Below are 11,930 nucleotides of genomic sequence, written 5' to 3' on the forward strand. Positions count from 1 at the left end.
GATAATTTATTTATGCAACAATTACATATATGTATGTTTGTTGGATAGACCTGTAATTCTACAGACTATTCAACATTTGAGAAATACCAGCTAAGATCTATTTGGAGCCCAACTCAAATAAAACTTATGTAGACAATATTAAATAACTTTTCGTATTAAACAAGTAAGAAGGCTCCAGTCGAGACTGCTCGACTAGGAGATACCCTGAACCCTCCAAGCTGATATTCTAATCATTCTGCACTTCTTCTCTATATACACATACATACACATGCACTTATAAGCACGCGCTCTGCTAACTGCGCAGTAAGCAGCGGCTGCGCTGCAATGTGGGCAATATTATGAGAATTTATTTGTTGAATAATTTCTTTTGTAGACATACAATCTTAATGAAACTTTAAGAGCGTAATCATATGGTTAAAATGTGTGTACATTCCAAAGCACAAGTCTCTAGTATTTGAAATGCGTTTTTTACAAATTGGGGGCGAAGGGGGCGTGGTATCCAAAATCTGTAAATTACAAAATCTTTGTGTCCATTAACTCTATATACAACGCAAATTTGAAGTCTCCAGGCTTAAAAGTGTTCAAACTAGGCTGAAAAAACCAAGTCGATTTTTCGATTATTCTCGATAAAAAAATTATCGGATGAGTTATCGAAAAAATAAAGCAAACTCGTACTGTCTATGGTATACACGAGTATGCATGCCAAATTTCAGCTCTCTAGCTCTTATATCTTCTGAGATCGACGCACTCATACGGACGGACGGACGGACGGACAGACGGACAGGGCTATATCGACTCAGCTCGTCGTCCTGATCAAGAATATATATACTTTATGGGGTCTGCGATGATTCTTTCTGCCTGTTACATACTTTTCACAAAACCATTATACCCTGATTTCCCATTTTCAATGGGTTCAGGGTATAAAAACGTTGTATTAAGAACGTTGCAGTCGGGCGCTACCGACTGCAGAATACATTCACATTTCAATTTTTAATTTGTCTCATCCCCAATTATTATTTATATATAATTTTTATGCAAGTTAATAGAGAATGTTGAAAAAAATTAATTTTTTTGCCCTGTTTCCACTGGCGTAGACACACAAGTTTTTAAAACGAACCTTAGGCCTGTGAGATTTACAGGGTATTTTTCTTTGTACCACGCCCCTAAAGATGCGTAACAATTATTTTTTGGTCATCGATAGAGGAAGTTTCTTAAGTTCTTGAACTGTAGGAGATGCTAGCTTTCTGATTTGCCACGCCTCTTGCGGGCGTATCCGTCATAACTTTTTGGCCTTGGGTGCTCATCCCGAGTATATATACATACAAGTTGCAGGTCTCTAGCATCCATACTATTATTATTATTTCAGATTATTACTATATATTCATATCCGGGTGGTCACGCGCCCAATGGGCGTAGATATATCCGTCATACATAGTTCTTTGATCTAAGGTGGTCAACACGACATATATATATTCCAATTTTCAGCTCTCCAGCTCTTTGATCCCGGAGAATGCGTTTTGTGATTTGCCATGCCCCTAGAGGACGGTTCAGTAAAATTTTAACACCATATATAGTATATAGATGTATATAGATGTACATGGTCTAAATTTCAAATCTCTAGCTTCAATAGTGACGGACAGACATTGCACAAAACCAATATTATCATTGCACTTTCGTGAATGTGTATAAAACTTACGTACAGATATTACTTCTTTTTGTTTTTTTTTTTTTTTTTTTTTTTTTGCAATCGAAACCATTTATTGAATATAGAATTAGTTCATGACATTATATAATAAATAAAATTGCGATTTTGCGAATTTTTCTTTGGTAAAATTCAACAGGCGGATTTAAAACTGGATGCCAAATTACAACTAATAATTCTAAAAGTTCGAAACTTAAAAAAAAAATAATAATAATTATTCTTCCCCTTCTGTTGTGCTTCTATCATAAATATTTCCCGTCTTCCCTCAATCAACGGCGTTGTCATCTATAAGCAGAGGAATATTCCTAAACTCGTGATCTTCGTTAACGCCCACAAAATAGGTTGGTAGAATCCCGAGGCCTTTTACAAATGTCAAGCCACGATAATCACATTCTATTCCGGATTTGCGCAAAATATAGGCAGTATCTTCGCAAACGTGTATATGTCCAGAAAGACCGGTAGAGTCCATGCGCGAGGCCATGTTCACTGGAGTGCCCCATATATCGTAGTGAACCTGGGAGGCGCCAACGACTCCTGCCATCACCTCACCACAGGATATGCCAATTTTCATATTGCCGGTGAACAGGCTACGATCAAGTATATTTGTGTAGACATTGCGCCACGTCCAAAGTGTTCGCAGCAGATCCAATGCAAATGTAGTTAAAACAAAAACCACTTCCTCATTGGGTACAGCCGGATTTTCGGCAATCGATATTGAGGATGCCAGATAACGTTGAGCGCGTGACACTTCACAGCACAAGGATGATGGTTAGGTAAAAATTATTTATAAAAGGAATATAAATATTAAGCTATGGCTTACCCTCCGTTATAACGGATAGCTTATTTCCTGACCGTTCGTTGATGCGCCCCATGAAGCGTGGGTCCAAGCCACAGGCTGCCATATATGTACAGCCAACGATTTTAATCTTCTCCACTAAATAGTCTTCCCTATAAAGAAACAGCTAAAAAAAAAAAAAATAAATAAATAATAATAATAATAATAATAATAACAAGTAAGAAGGCTCCAGTCGAGACTGCTCGACTAGGAGATACCCTGAACCCTCCAAGCTGATATTCCAATCATCCTGGACTTCTTTTATGCACACATGCACTTATAAACACGCGCTCTGCTAACTGCGCAGTAGGCAGCGGCTGCGCTTCGGCTGCGCTGCAGTGTGGGCAATATTATGAGAACTTATTGAATAATTTCTTTCGTAGACATACAATCGTAATGAAACTTTCAGAGCGTAATCATATGGTTAAAATGTATGTACATTCCAAAGCACAAGTCTAGTACTTGAAATGCGTTTTTTACAAATTGGTGGCAAAGGGGGCGTGGTATCCGAAATCTGTAAATTACAAAATCTTTGTATCCATTAACTTTATATACAACGCAAATTTGAGTCTCCAGGTCTAAAAGTGTTCAAATTAGGCTGAAAAAACAATGTCGATTTTTCGATTATTCTCGATAAAAAAGTTATCGGACGAGTTATCGAAAAAATAAAGCAAACTTGTACTGCCTATGGTATACACGAGTATGCATGCCAAATTTCAGCTCTCTAGCTCTTATATCTTCTGAGATCCTTTTGCTCATACGGACGGACGGACGGACAGACGGACAGGGATATATCGACTCAGCTCGTCGTCCTGATCAAGAATATATATACTTTATGGGGTCTGCGATGATTCCTTCTGCCTGTTACATACTTTTCACAAAACCATTATACCCTGATTTCCCATTTTCAACGGGTTCAGGGTATAAAAAAACAATTAACAAAGTTGTAGTCGAGATTGCCCCTGAACCCTTCGAGCAACAGCTGTATCAATAATTTTTCGGACACACACAGACACACACACACACACAGACACACATAAAAACACACACACACACACACACACACTCAGATATATGGGTGGGGGTGAATTATAAAGAAAATCTTAATTATATTAAAGTAAATATAAATCTACATTTCAAATTTGGAGACTCTAGCTCTAAAGATGTAGGAGATATAATTTTATAACTGATATTCGATAAGGTATTTTTTATCAATACAAGAAATAACGGGATGAGTTATTGATTTTTGGTGATAAGCTCAATATCCACGCTATATACACGCACATTTGAAAAAAAAATTGAAGTTTCTAGCTCTTATAATTTCTGAAATCGAAATGAACAAATCCAAATGAACTCAGCTCACCCTGATCAAAAATATATATACTTTGTGGGGTCTACCACGACTCCTTCTGCCTGTTACATACATTTCAACAAAACCATTATACCCTGATTTTCCGTTTTCAATGGGTTCAGGTATAACAAAAACGTTGTAGTCGGGTGTTTTCGACTGAAGAATATTCATTCCCACTCCACTTTCTTATTTCCCACGCTCCCAATAAGTAAATATATACTTAAATTCGATTTGTGCTAAGCAATAGAGATGCTCTCTGCAATTTAGCAGCTAAATTTTGAGTTTTTAGATCTAAACTGTCGAAATGGAAGGTTTTTCCGAAATCGCACCAATAGCTTTAAAACTGTAGAAGATACAGTTTTGTAAATTGAGTATATACGAGTATGTGTTTCAAATTTCAGCGCAGACAAAAATTGCGTCAAACGGACTGACAGACAGCAAGATGGGCAATGCACAAAACCAATATACTTATTTCACTTTCGAGTATGGGTATAGAAAGAAGCGAAGTCTAAGTCTTTCAAAGTCACAGCCTGCTTATATCACTCACTATTCTATCGAATTGACTTATGATCTCGTTCAGAATACGCAAGTTGCGCACGTCCATTTTGAAGTCCTGGAGGGAAGCGAACATCACCGCCACCATTTTGTAGTTTTCAGCATACAGCTGGTGCTTCGCCAATGACGTCAAATATATGTTGACTGGGGAAACAAATTGACTGTAAATAATAATGCGAGAGACAAACAATTGCAACACATCGTACCGACATGAGCAGGTAAAATATTCTGCAGCAGAATAGTTATCGATTTATTAGTGATGACAGCGTCATTCTGTTTTTTGAGCAGTTCCAACTTCCAGCTACATACAAGTGCAATCATCTTTAGTACTTTGGGGGTCGCGAATCGCAATGCTTGCGGAGCTACTTACTTATAGTTGACCCGGCTATTGAACTCAGCCTGCCGTTCCATGAAGTAGAGACATCCTAAAGTAGCCATAATCTTGAAGCCGTGCGCGTATTCTGAATCAAAGTAGGGATTGGTTGTACTGCTTCGATTAATTACGTATTCGAATTGAATAAACATGATTATCATATATGTAGTTCCTTCTAATACGCTTACTATGATCTTCACCATCCAGGGAATTCGTGTGAATATTATGCTTAAGGCAATCATGAGAGACATCATGTTTGTGAGATCCCAAGGATAAAAACACATGTATTTATCCATTTCATAATGGTATAGCTTACTCTCGATAAGTTGGAGGTGGAATTCGTCGTAGTCACATTGATTCTAAATAGTAAAAAATTCAAAATGAATATATTTGTTACGAAAACTCATTCGTTTATCTACAATGCCACAGTAAAAACTTCAAAATGTGGAGGAGGTCAATTGTAAAATTCTTGACTACTTTTCGTCATAGGACCACCAATTGTCATAACATTTGTCGCTTCTATGCTCTTGTTGAAAAGCGAGTATAAATAAAAGCTTTCTGAATAATCATCTTTATGGGATGTTATGTGTAGCTTGTTGCAATTATTCTGTACTTACCAGGACCTGAAAAATAATCCAGAAGTAGCACACAATCATGTTCATATAAATGCCCATTCGAATGATGAGGCTAGACTGTATGCACTCGGCTGTCTTGAAAATTAAGCAACTGCATTTTGTAAAGTTATGCGGAACATTCCCATATCGCCAATGGCAAGCCTTCTTGAACCACAAGATGATCACCGGCGTAGTCAGTAACGCCATAACAATAATATTGTTGTTGACGCTGGTCTTGTCGGCTTTGTGGCTAATATTAACAAGATACACCAGAAATATTCCAGCAAACCAAGCTAACAGAACGCTATATCTCAACATGTAGTCGGGTTGCTTCATATAGTTCAACTCTTTTCGGGAATCGCGAAAGTTCAAAAACAAAAATCCGATTTGTGGACGTGTAGTCGCACGCTCTGTACTGGCGGTACGACTTTTCTTCCGAAATATTGTTGTAAACTTATTCTTGACGCTATGGGAAAGGATTTACTAAAGCTCAGTGGGCTGACTAGTTCTGAAAAAACTCACTGAAACGAGCCGACAGGAAGCTTATCAAACTCAATCCGCAGCGCCTCTTTTTTTTGCATTTCTAGATCTTGGATCGTTTCCAGAGCTTGAGAAGACTGTTCATTTCCCAAGACTGTTTTGTAATCAAGTGCCGCAATAAGAAAAGTTTTAATGTTTTTACTTGCAAGTTGAGGATGTTGGAGAGCCTTCTCTGTGCCAGGAAGAAGCTCATAGGGGTTATCGATTAACATTTTGCTAGTCCTTTCGCTTATGTGAATGTGGCCTGGCCGTCCGGTAGATTCCAATATACCAGCAATTATAACATCTTCTCCTACAAAAAAAAAAAAAAAACAAGTAAGAAGGCTCCAGTCGAGACTGCTCGACTAGGAGATACCCTGAACCCTCCAAGCTGATATTCTAATCATTCTGCACTTCTTTTATGCACACATACATACACATGCATCCACACGCACGCATAAGCCTGCCCTCTGCTAACTGCGCAGTAAGCAGCGACTGCGCTTGGGTTGCGCTGAAGTGTGGGCAATATTATGAGAATTTATTTGTTGAATAATTTTTTTTGTAGACCTTCGATCTCAATGAAACTTTCAGAGCGTAATCATATGGTAAATATGTGTGTACATTCCAAAGTTTCTAGTATTTGAAATGCGTTTTTTACAAATTGGGGGAGAAGGGGGCGTGGTATCCAAAATCTGTAAATGACAAAATTTTTGTATCGGATAACTTTACATACAACGCAAATTTGAAGTCTCCAGGCTTAAAAGTGTTCAAACTAGGCTGAAGAAACCAAGTCGATTTTTCGATTATTCTCGATAAAAAAGTTATCGGATGAGTTATCGAAAAAACAAAGCAAACTCGTACTGCCTATGGTATAGACGAGTATGCATGCCAAATTTCAGCTCTCTAGCTCACATATCTTCTGAGATCGACGCGTTCATACATACGGACGGACGGACGGACAGACGGACAGGGCTATATCGACTCAGCTCGTCGTCCTGATCAAGAATATATATACTTTATGGGGTCTGCGATGATTCCTTCTGCCTGTTACATACATTTCACAAAACCATTATACCCTGATTTCCCATTTTCAATGGGTTCAGGGTATAAAAACCCTCAATTGAGATAAAAAGGCTGTAAATAAATATTTTTGCGTCAGGCCTACCCCAAATGTCGTACTGTAGCTTTGCAGCACCCATCACACCGGCCATCAAAGAACCAGAATGCACACCGATTCGCATATCGATATCCAAATTTCGGCTTGATCTATTCATAATAGTTGTTTACGCACTGAGTAGAAGGCAAAAATCATACCTACCGAACTTCCCGAATATGTGCAATCATTCTTTGGGCCAGCTCTATGCAGCATTTGGCATGATCGGGATCGGGTCGCGTAAGACCCGCCACACAGTAGTAGCAGTCGCCCAGGAACTTAATGCGCTGTACTTTAAAGGTACGGGCAGCCATGTCGAATCTACCATAGAGATCATGGAGCAATGCCACCAGAGAGTTGACAGTAAGTGTTGTGGTGAGATGCGTGTAGTTGACCACGTCTGCATACAGGATAGTAACATCCGGATGGAATTGAAGGGCCATAATGCCTTGGTTTAAGTTACTGCTTTGATATTCGCCGTGTATCTTGTTAGTTTTCCCGATACGATAGCGTATTTCTTTCTCGAATGGTCGTGCTATGTCAGGAGGCAAAATGCCGTGAAGCAATTGTTTCTCCTTATTCTTTGCCTCTCGCAGCGAAATCTCCTCCATTACATACTGATGTCGATCAATAAACGACGAGCGCACCGTAATCTCGTTCAGCAAGCGATAGAATAACCCTACTAAGTGGCAGCACGTAAAGTGCAGAACCTCCACGATCATATATGGGGCTTGTTGAAAACTGATGAACTCGTTGTCAAGAGTGTAAAAGTAAATAATAATAAGGTAGGTAATAGATACAAATGACGCCAATATAAACGGAGCTCTAAGGGCGGGTATGGGAAAACACAAATATATAACATATAAAACGTATGCGTCGTAGAACGGTAGAACAGTCCATTCGTGTATATAATGGTGGTACAAAAAAATAGTCACATCTGCGGATAGTGAGTGCCAGTGAGAAAGTGGATCGGTGAGCAGGCCCTTTGTATGGATCGATACGTACCCGCCATAACTATGAGTGCCGCAGCAACTGCCGAAGATACGTAAATAATCCATTCGTTACGCGACACGATTGATTCTGAGAAGTTGATGGTCAATATGGAGACAGTGAGTATTGCGGATGTCATATAGACTCCCACATCCACATGAATGAATTCGGGGTACTGCGTGCACAGGGATTATTGACTAACTGTGGTATTAAAGATTGAATTATATCATTACCGCACACGTCACCAACAGCATGATACACTTGATCACGGTCGCAGTCGAGTGTACGAAGAAGAATACGCCGAGATGATTGATGCATAGACGTCTGTCGTACAAAGTATAGTCTTCTTCTATATTCAACTCCTTGCACTTTTTCTAAGTAGTTTGTAAATAGTTACAATCAGCTAGGATTGATCTAGTCGGTAGTATCCGAATAGGAATAGTGCTGATCAACATTATATACAATATTTCTGATTTTTTCCAATGATTTCACGTACAGGTAATTGAACAAGTGTTGAATTGAATGCAGTATTAAATATTGAGAGTTACCTTTAGATAGCTACGTTCCCAAAGAGCTTCTTTGCTATAATCCAATCTGCAGGGTCCCGCTGTATCCGAACTCATTTTTCAATTATTTTCAAGTTCTTTGCACTGATATTCAAGGAGTAGTTGATATACTAGAATGATATAAAAGTTCTACATGGCTTTTGTTACTGTTATAAAAAAGTAGTTTTTGTCTGATATATCAATAAACACTCCGTAAGAATGCTCCAGTCGAAACTGCTCGAGTAGAGCAAAGATGTCATCAATTCTTCGATAATATTCCAATCTTTATATTCTTCATTAATACATACTTGACAAATAAATGGCTCCTTGATGGGTGTACTAAGTTTTCGCTTTACAGACGATTTTATTTAAATACTTATGCGATTTTTTTTTTTCCTAGCCAGAGCTACTAAGCAAGTAGCTGTGTGTTACTTGATCAGAGTGAGCAGCTTTGCTAGTTAGCATAATCATATTTTGATGTCGAGCACGTTCAGTACATACATACTGTGCAATCCTGTATGACTAGTAGGCGTTTTTAACGTCCAGCGTTGCTAGCAGAACCACTGGGCGCGAGTATGCATTTCCTCTTTGCGTAGCTCTGGCTGCCTGAACCACTTCATCGAGAGCTCCCATTGTGGATTTTCCAGCTCTGAACCCGTGTTGCCTGGGGCTCCTTCCTCCAGCGGCCTCTACTGCGGCGAGTAATAATAATAAAAATAATACAGATACAAATAATAATAATAATAATAATAATAATAATAATAATAATAATAATAATAATAATAATAATAATAATAATAATAATAATAATAATAATAATAATAATAATAATAACAGTAATAATAATAATAATAATAATAATAATAATAATAATAATAATAATAATAATAATAATAATAATAATAATAATAATAATAATAATAATAATAATAATAATAATAATAATAATAATAATAATAATAATAATAATAATAATAATAATAATAATAATATATGAAATTATTCATTTTTGAAGGTTCATCAGTATTTTTTGTGAAATCCAAATTTCAGAGAAATTGTAGTACATTTGTAGATATATACGATTAAAAACGAAGTGCTCTTGAATTTACTGTTTTATTTAAGATGTTTCCAAAATGTATGGCTTTTCTCTTCAAATCTGTGAGTTTGCTGTGAATTTACGAAGCAATAATGATGAAGCTCATAAAAACTAGAGTGGGGGAAGCTCGAGGAGTTATAGAAGCAAGAGTGAATGCAACGTCAACTCATTTTAGCCAAGCTAAGCTGTATTCATAACGTCTAAACTATGTTTCTTTTTTCCATTCCGCGTAGCTTTTGTTGCTTTTGTCGTGATTACTGTGCATAAATGTCGAAAGTTGTTGTTGGCGCAGGGATTACTGTAGCTAATGTTTCTGTTGGTTGGCTGTTTGGCATAGTACAACATTTATTGATGCTTGGTCAGGCATAATAACAGCTCTGAGCTGAGGCAGCAGAGGGAGATGTTTCAGTTTTCACGATTTACATTGGGATTAATAAGCAATGAAGTCGCCAACGCTGCATTTTATAATATCGCATAATAAGAGACCTGCCAAAGGCTCACTGAATATGCCAGCTTCCGCCAGTCGATCGAGATAAGTACGCTATAGCTACCATTTGCAACTTTATTGGTACATGTCTACCCTTTTATACATATACATATACAGATACAGATACAGATACAGATACAGATACAGATACAGATACAGATACAGATACAGATACAGATACAGATACAGATACAGATACAGATACAGATACAGATACAGATACAGATACAGATACAGATACAGATACAGATACAGATGCAGATACAGATACAGATACAGATACAGATACAGATACAGATACAGATACAGATACAGATACAGATACAGATACAGATACAGATACAGATACAGATACAGATACAGATACAGATACAGATACAGATACAGATACAGATACAGATACAGATACAGATACAGATACAGATACAGATACAGATACAGATACAGATACAGATACAGATACAGATACAGATACAGATACAGATACAGATACAGATACAGATACAGATACAGATACAGATACAGATACAGATACAGATACAGATACAGATACAGATACAGATACAGATACAGATACAGATACAGATACAGATACAGATACAGATACAGATACAGATACAGATACAGATACAGATACAGATACAGATACAGATACAAATACAGATACAGATACAAACGCATATACAGATTTGTTTGGGGTCAGGGTATTCGCTTAGTCAGGCCTGCCTAAAGAACGACAGCTCAGACTAGTTTATTTTTGCAGACCGCTTTGAAGTTGCCTTTAACTGCAGTCAACGTCTGCACTTTCGAGTGCTCCAACATTTCCCGAATTATGCTCAAGACCGACCCGATATTGCGCCCTGGCACCCTTCGCCGTCCCCCAAACATTTGTCAGCGGCAGTTTTTGTATGTTGGCTGGAATTTGAGTTTGAATTTGAGCTTGAGTTTGGCTAGCGCCTCGAAAAAAGTTTGCCGCTTGTTTGTTTGGCTGCCGTCGTTTATTATTATTATGTACTTTTCGGTTTGAGTCCTGGTTCGCGTTTTCGGTTTATACGGTCGGCGAGAGCTTGCCGCGCTTTATTTAACTTTGGGCAGTTTGATGGCAGGAAATAGAATTTAATGGGTTTTGTAATAACGTTGTCGACGGCAACGATGGCAACAGCAACAGCCGCAGCAACAGCAAAGGCAAAGGAAATGGCAATTGCAAAAAAACTTTGCAGCATTTTTTTTTTGTAAATTATTTTTATGTCATTTGCTTCTAAAGTCTCGAATCTTATGCTGGAGACATTTCGATGGACTAATCAAGTTTTCACTTTAGTATTTGTCTGTCAGGTGCTGGTCTATGACTGTATGCAAAAGCTTTCTTGCCTAGATTTAAGACTGGTCAATAAATTACTTAGCATAGTACCAACATAGTTCGTGGATGTCACCATGTCCGGGCTAGCAGGATTGCGCCTCGAAATTACCTTGATGACACGTAATATGTCAATTATAGGCAAGCCTTAGAGGGAGATCACCTATCTATGGCCAACCAACACTTCGAATGATTTAAATGCTCTACGTCACATGTTTGTTGATGTCGAAGTTTGAAGTTTATGAAATCTTCGGTTGGCTTGTGTGTGTGTGTGTATCTAGTTAATAGTCTCAATTAGACTTGGATTCTTTTTTTGCCAGTCCCTCAGAGTTTTGGGGAGTCAGGCGTATAGATTG

At 37.9% G+C, this 11,930-nt stretch overlaps 1 protein-coding gene across 3 annotated transcripts; it reads right to left on the reverse strand.

The window, feature by feature from the left end:
• Positions 1-1,785: 1,785 nt before the first annotated feature.
• On the reverse strand, positions 1,786-9,326 carry LOC6583542 (adenylyl cyclase X E). Of its 3 annotated transcripts, XM_015162902.3 has the most exons (13): positions 8,946-9,321; positions 8,641-8,768; positions 8,326-8,466; positions 8,108-8,267; positions 7,268-8,039; positions 7,115-7,215; positions 5,953-6,262; positions 5,434-5,896; positions 4,814-5,175; positions 4,650-4,744; positions 4,436-4,587; positions 2,523-2,664; positions 1,786-2,449 (listed from the first exon to the last, which is right to left on the reverse strand). In XM_015162902.3, the coding sequence occupies exons 2-13, from the start codon at positions 8,713-8,715 to the stop codon at positions 1,968-1,970; spliced, it is 3,255 nt and encodes a 1,084-aa protein (XP_015018388.1). In that variant the 5' UTR covers positions 8,716-8,768; positions 8,946-9,321; the 3' UTR covers positions 1,786-1,967. The 3 variants fall into 3 exon arrangements, 2 of the variants coding, with proteins under 2 accessions (XP_015018388.1, XP_032587339.1); XM_032731448.2 differs by having other exon boundaries at positions 8,641-9,321; XR_001449182.3 differs by lacking the exons at positions 1,786-2,449; positions 2,523-2,664; positions 4,436-4,587 and having other exon boundaries at positions 4,653-4,744; positions 4,814-4,904; positions 5,005-5,175; positions 8,641-9,326.
• Positions 9,327-11,930: the final 2,604 nt, after the last annotated feature.

Source organism: Drosophila mojavensis, unplaced genomic scaffold (assembly GCF_018153725.1).
Source record: "Drosophila mojavensis isolate 15081-1352.22 unplaced genomic scaffold, ASM1815372v1 contig_74, whole genome shotgun sequence".
Classification (NCBI taxonomy): Eukaryota; Metazoa; Arthropoda; class Insecta; order Diptera; family Drosophilidae; genus Drosophila; species Drosophila mojavensis.

Excerpts from the sequence above, each read along its gene's own strand:
- LOC6583542 (XM_015162902.3), bottom strand. The coding sequence starts at position 8,715 with ATGAGTTCGGATACAGCGGGACCCTGCAGATTGGATTATAGCAAAGAA. Across the intron at positions 5,897-5,952 it reads CTTCCTGTCGGCTCGTTTCA|CGTCAAGAATAAGTTTACAA; the intron begins GTGAGTTTTTTC and ends CCTTTCCCATAG. Across the intron at positions 2,665-4,435 it reads TAAGTCAATTCGATAGAATA|CTGTTTCTTTATAGGGAAGA; the intron begins GTGAGTGATATA and ends TTTTTTTTTTAG.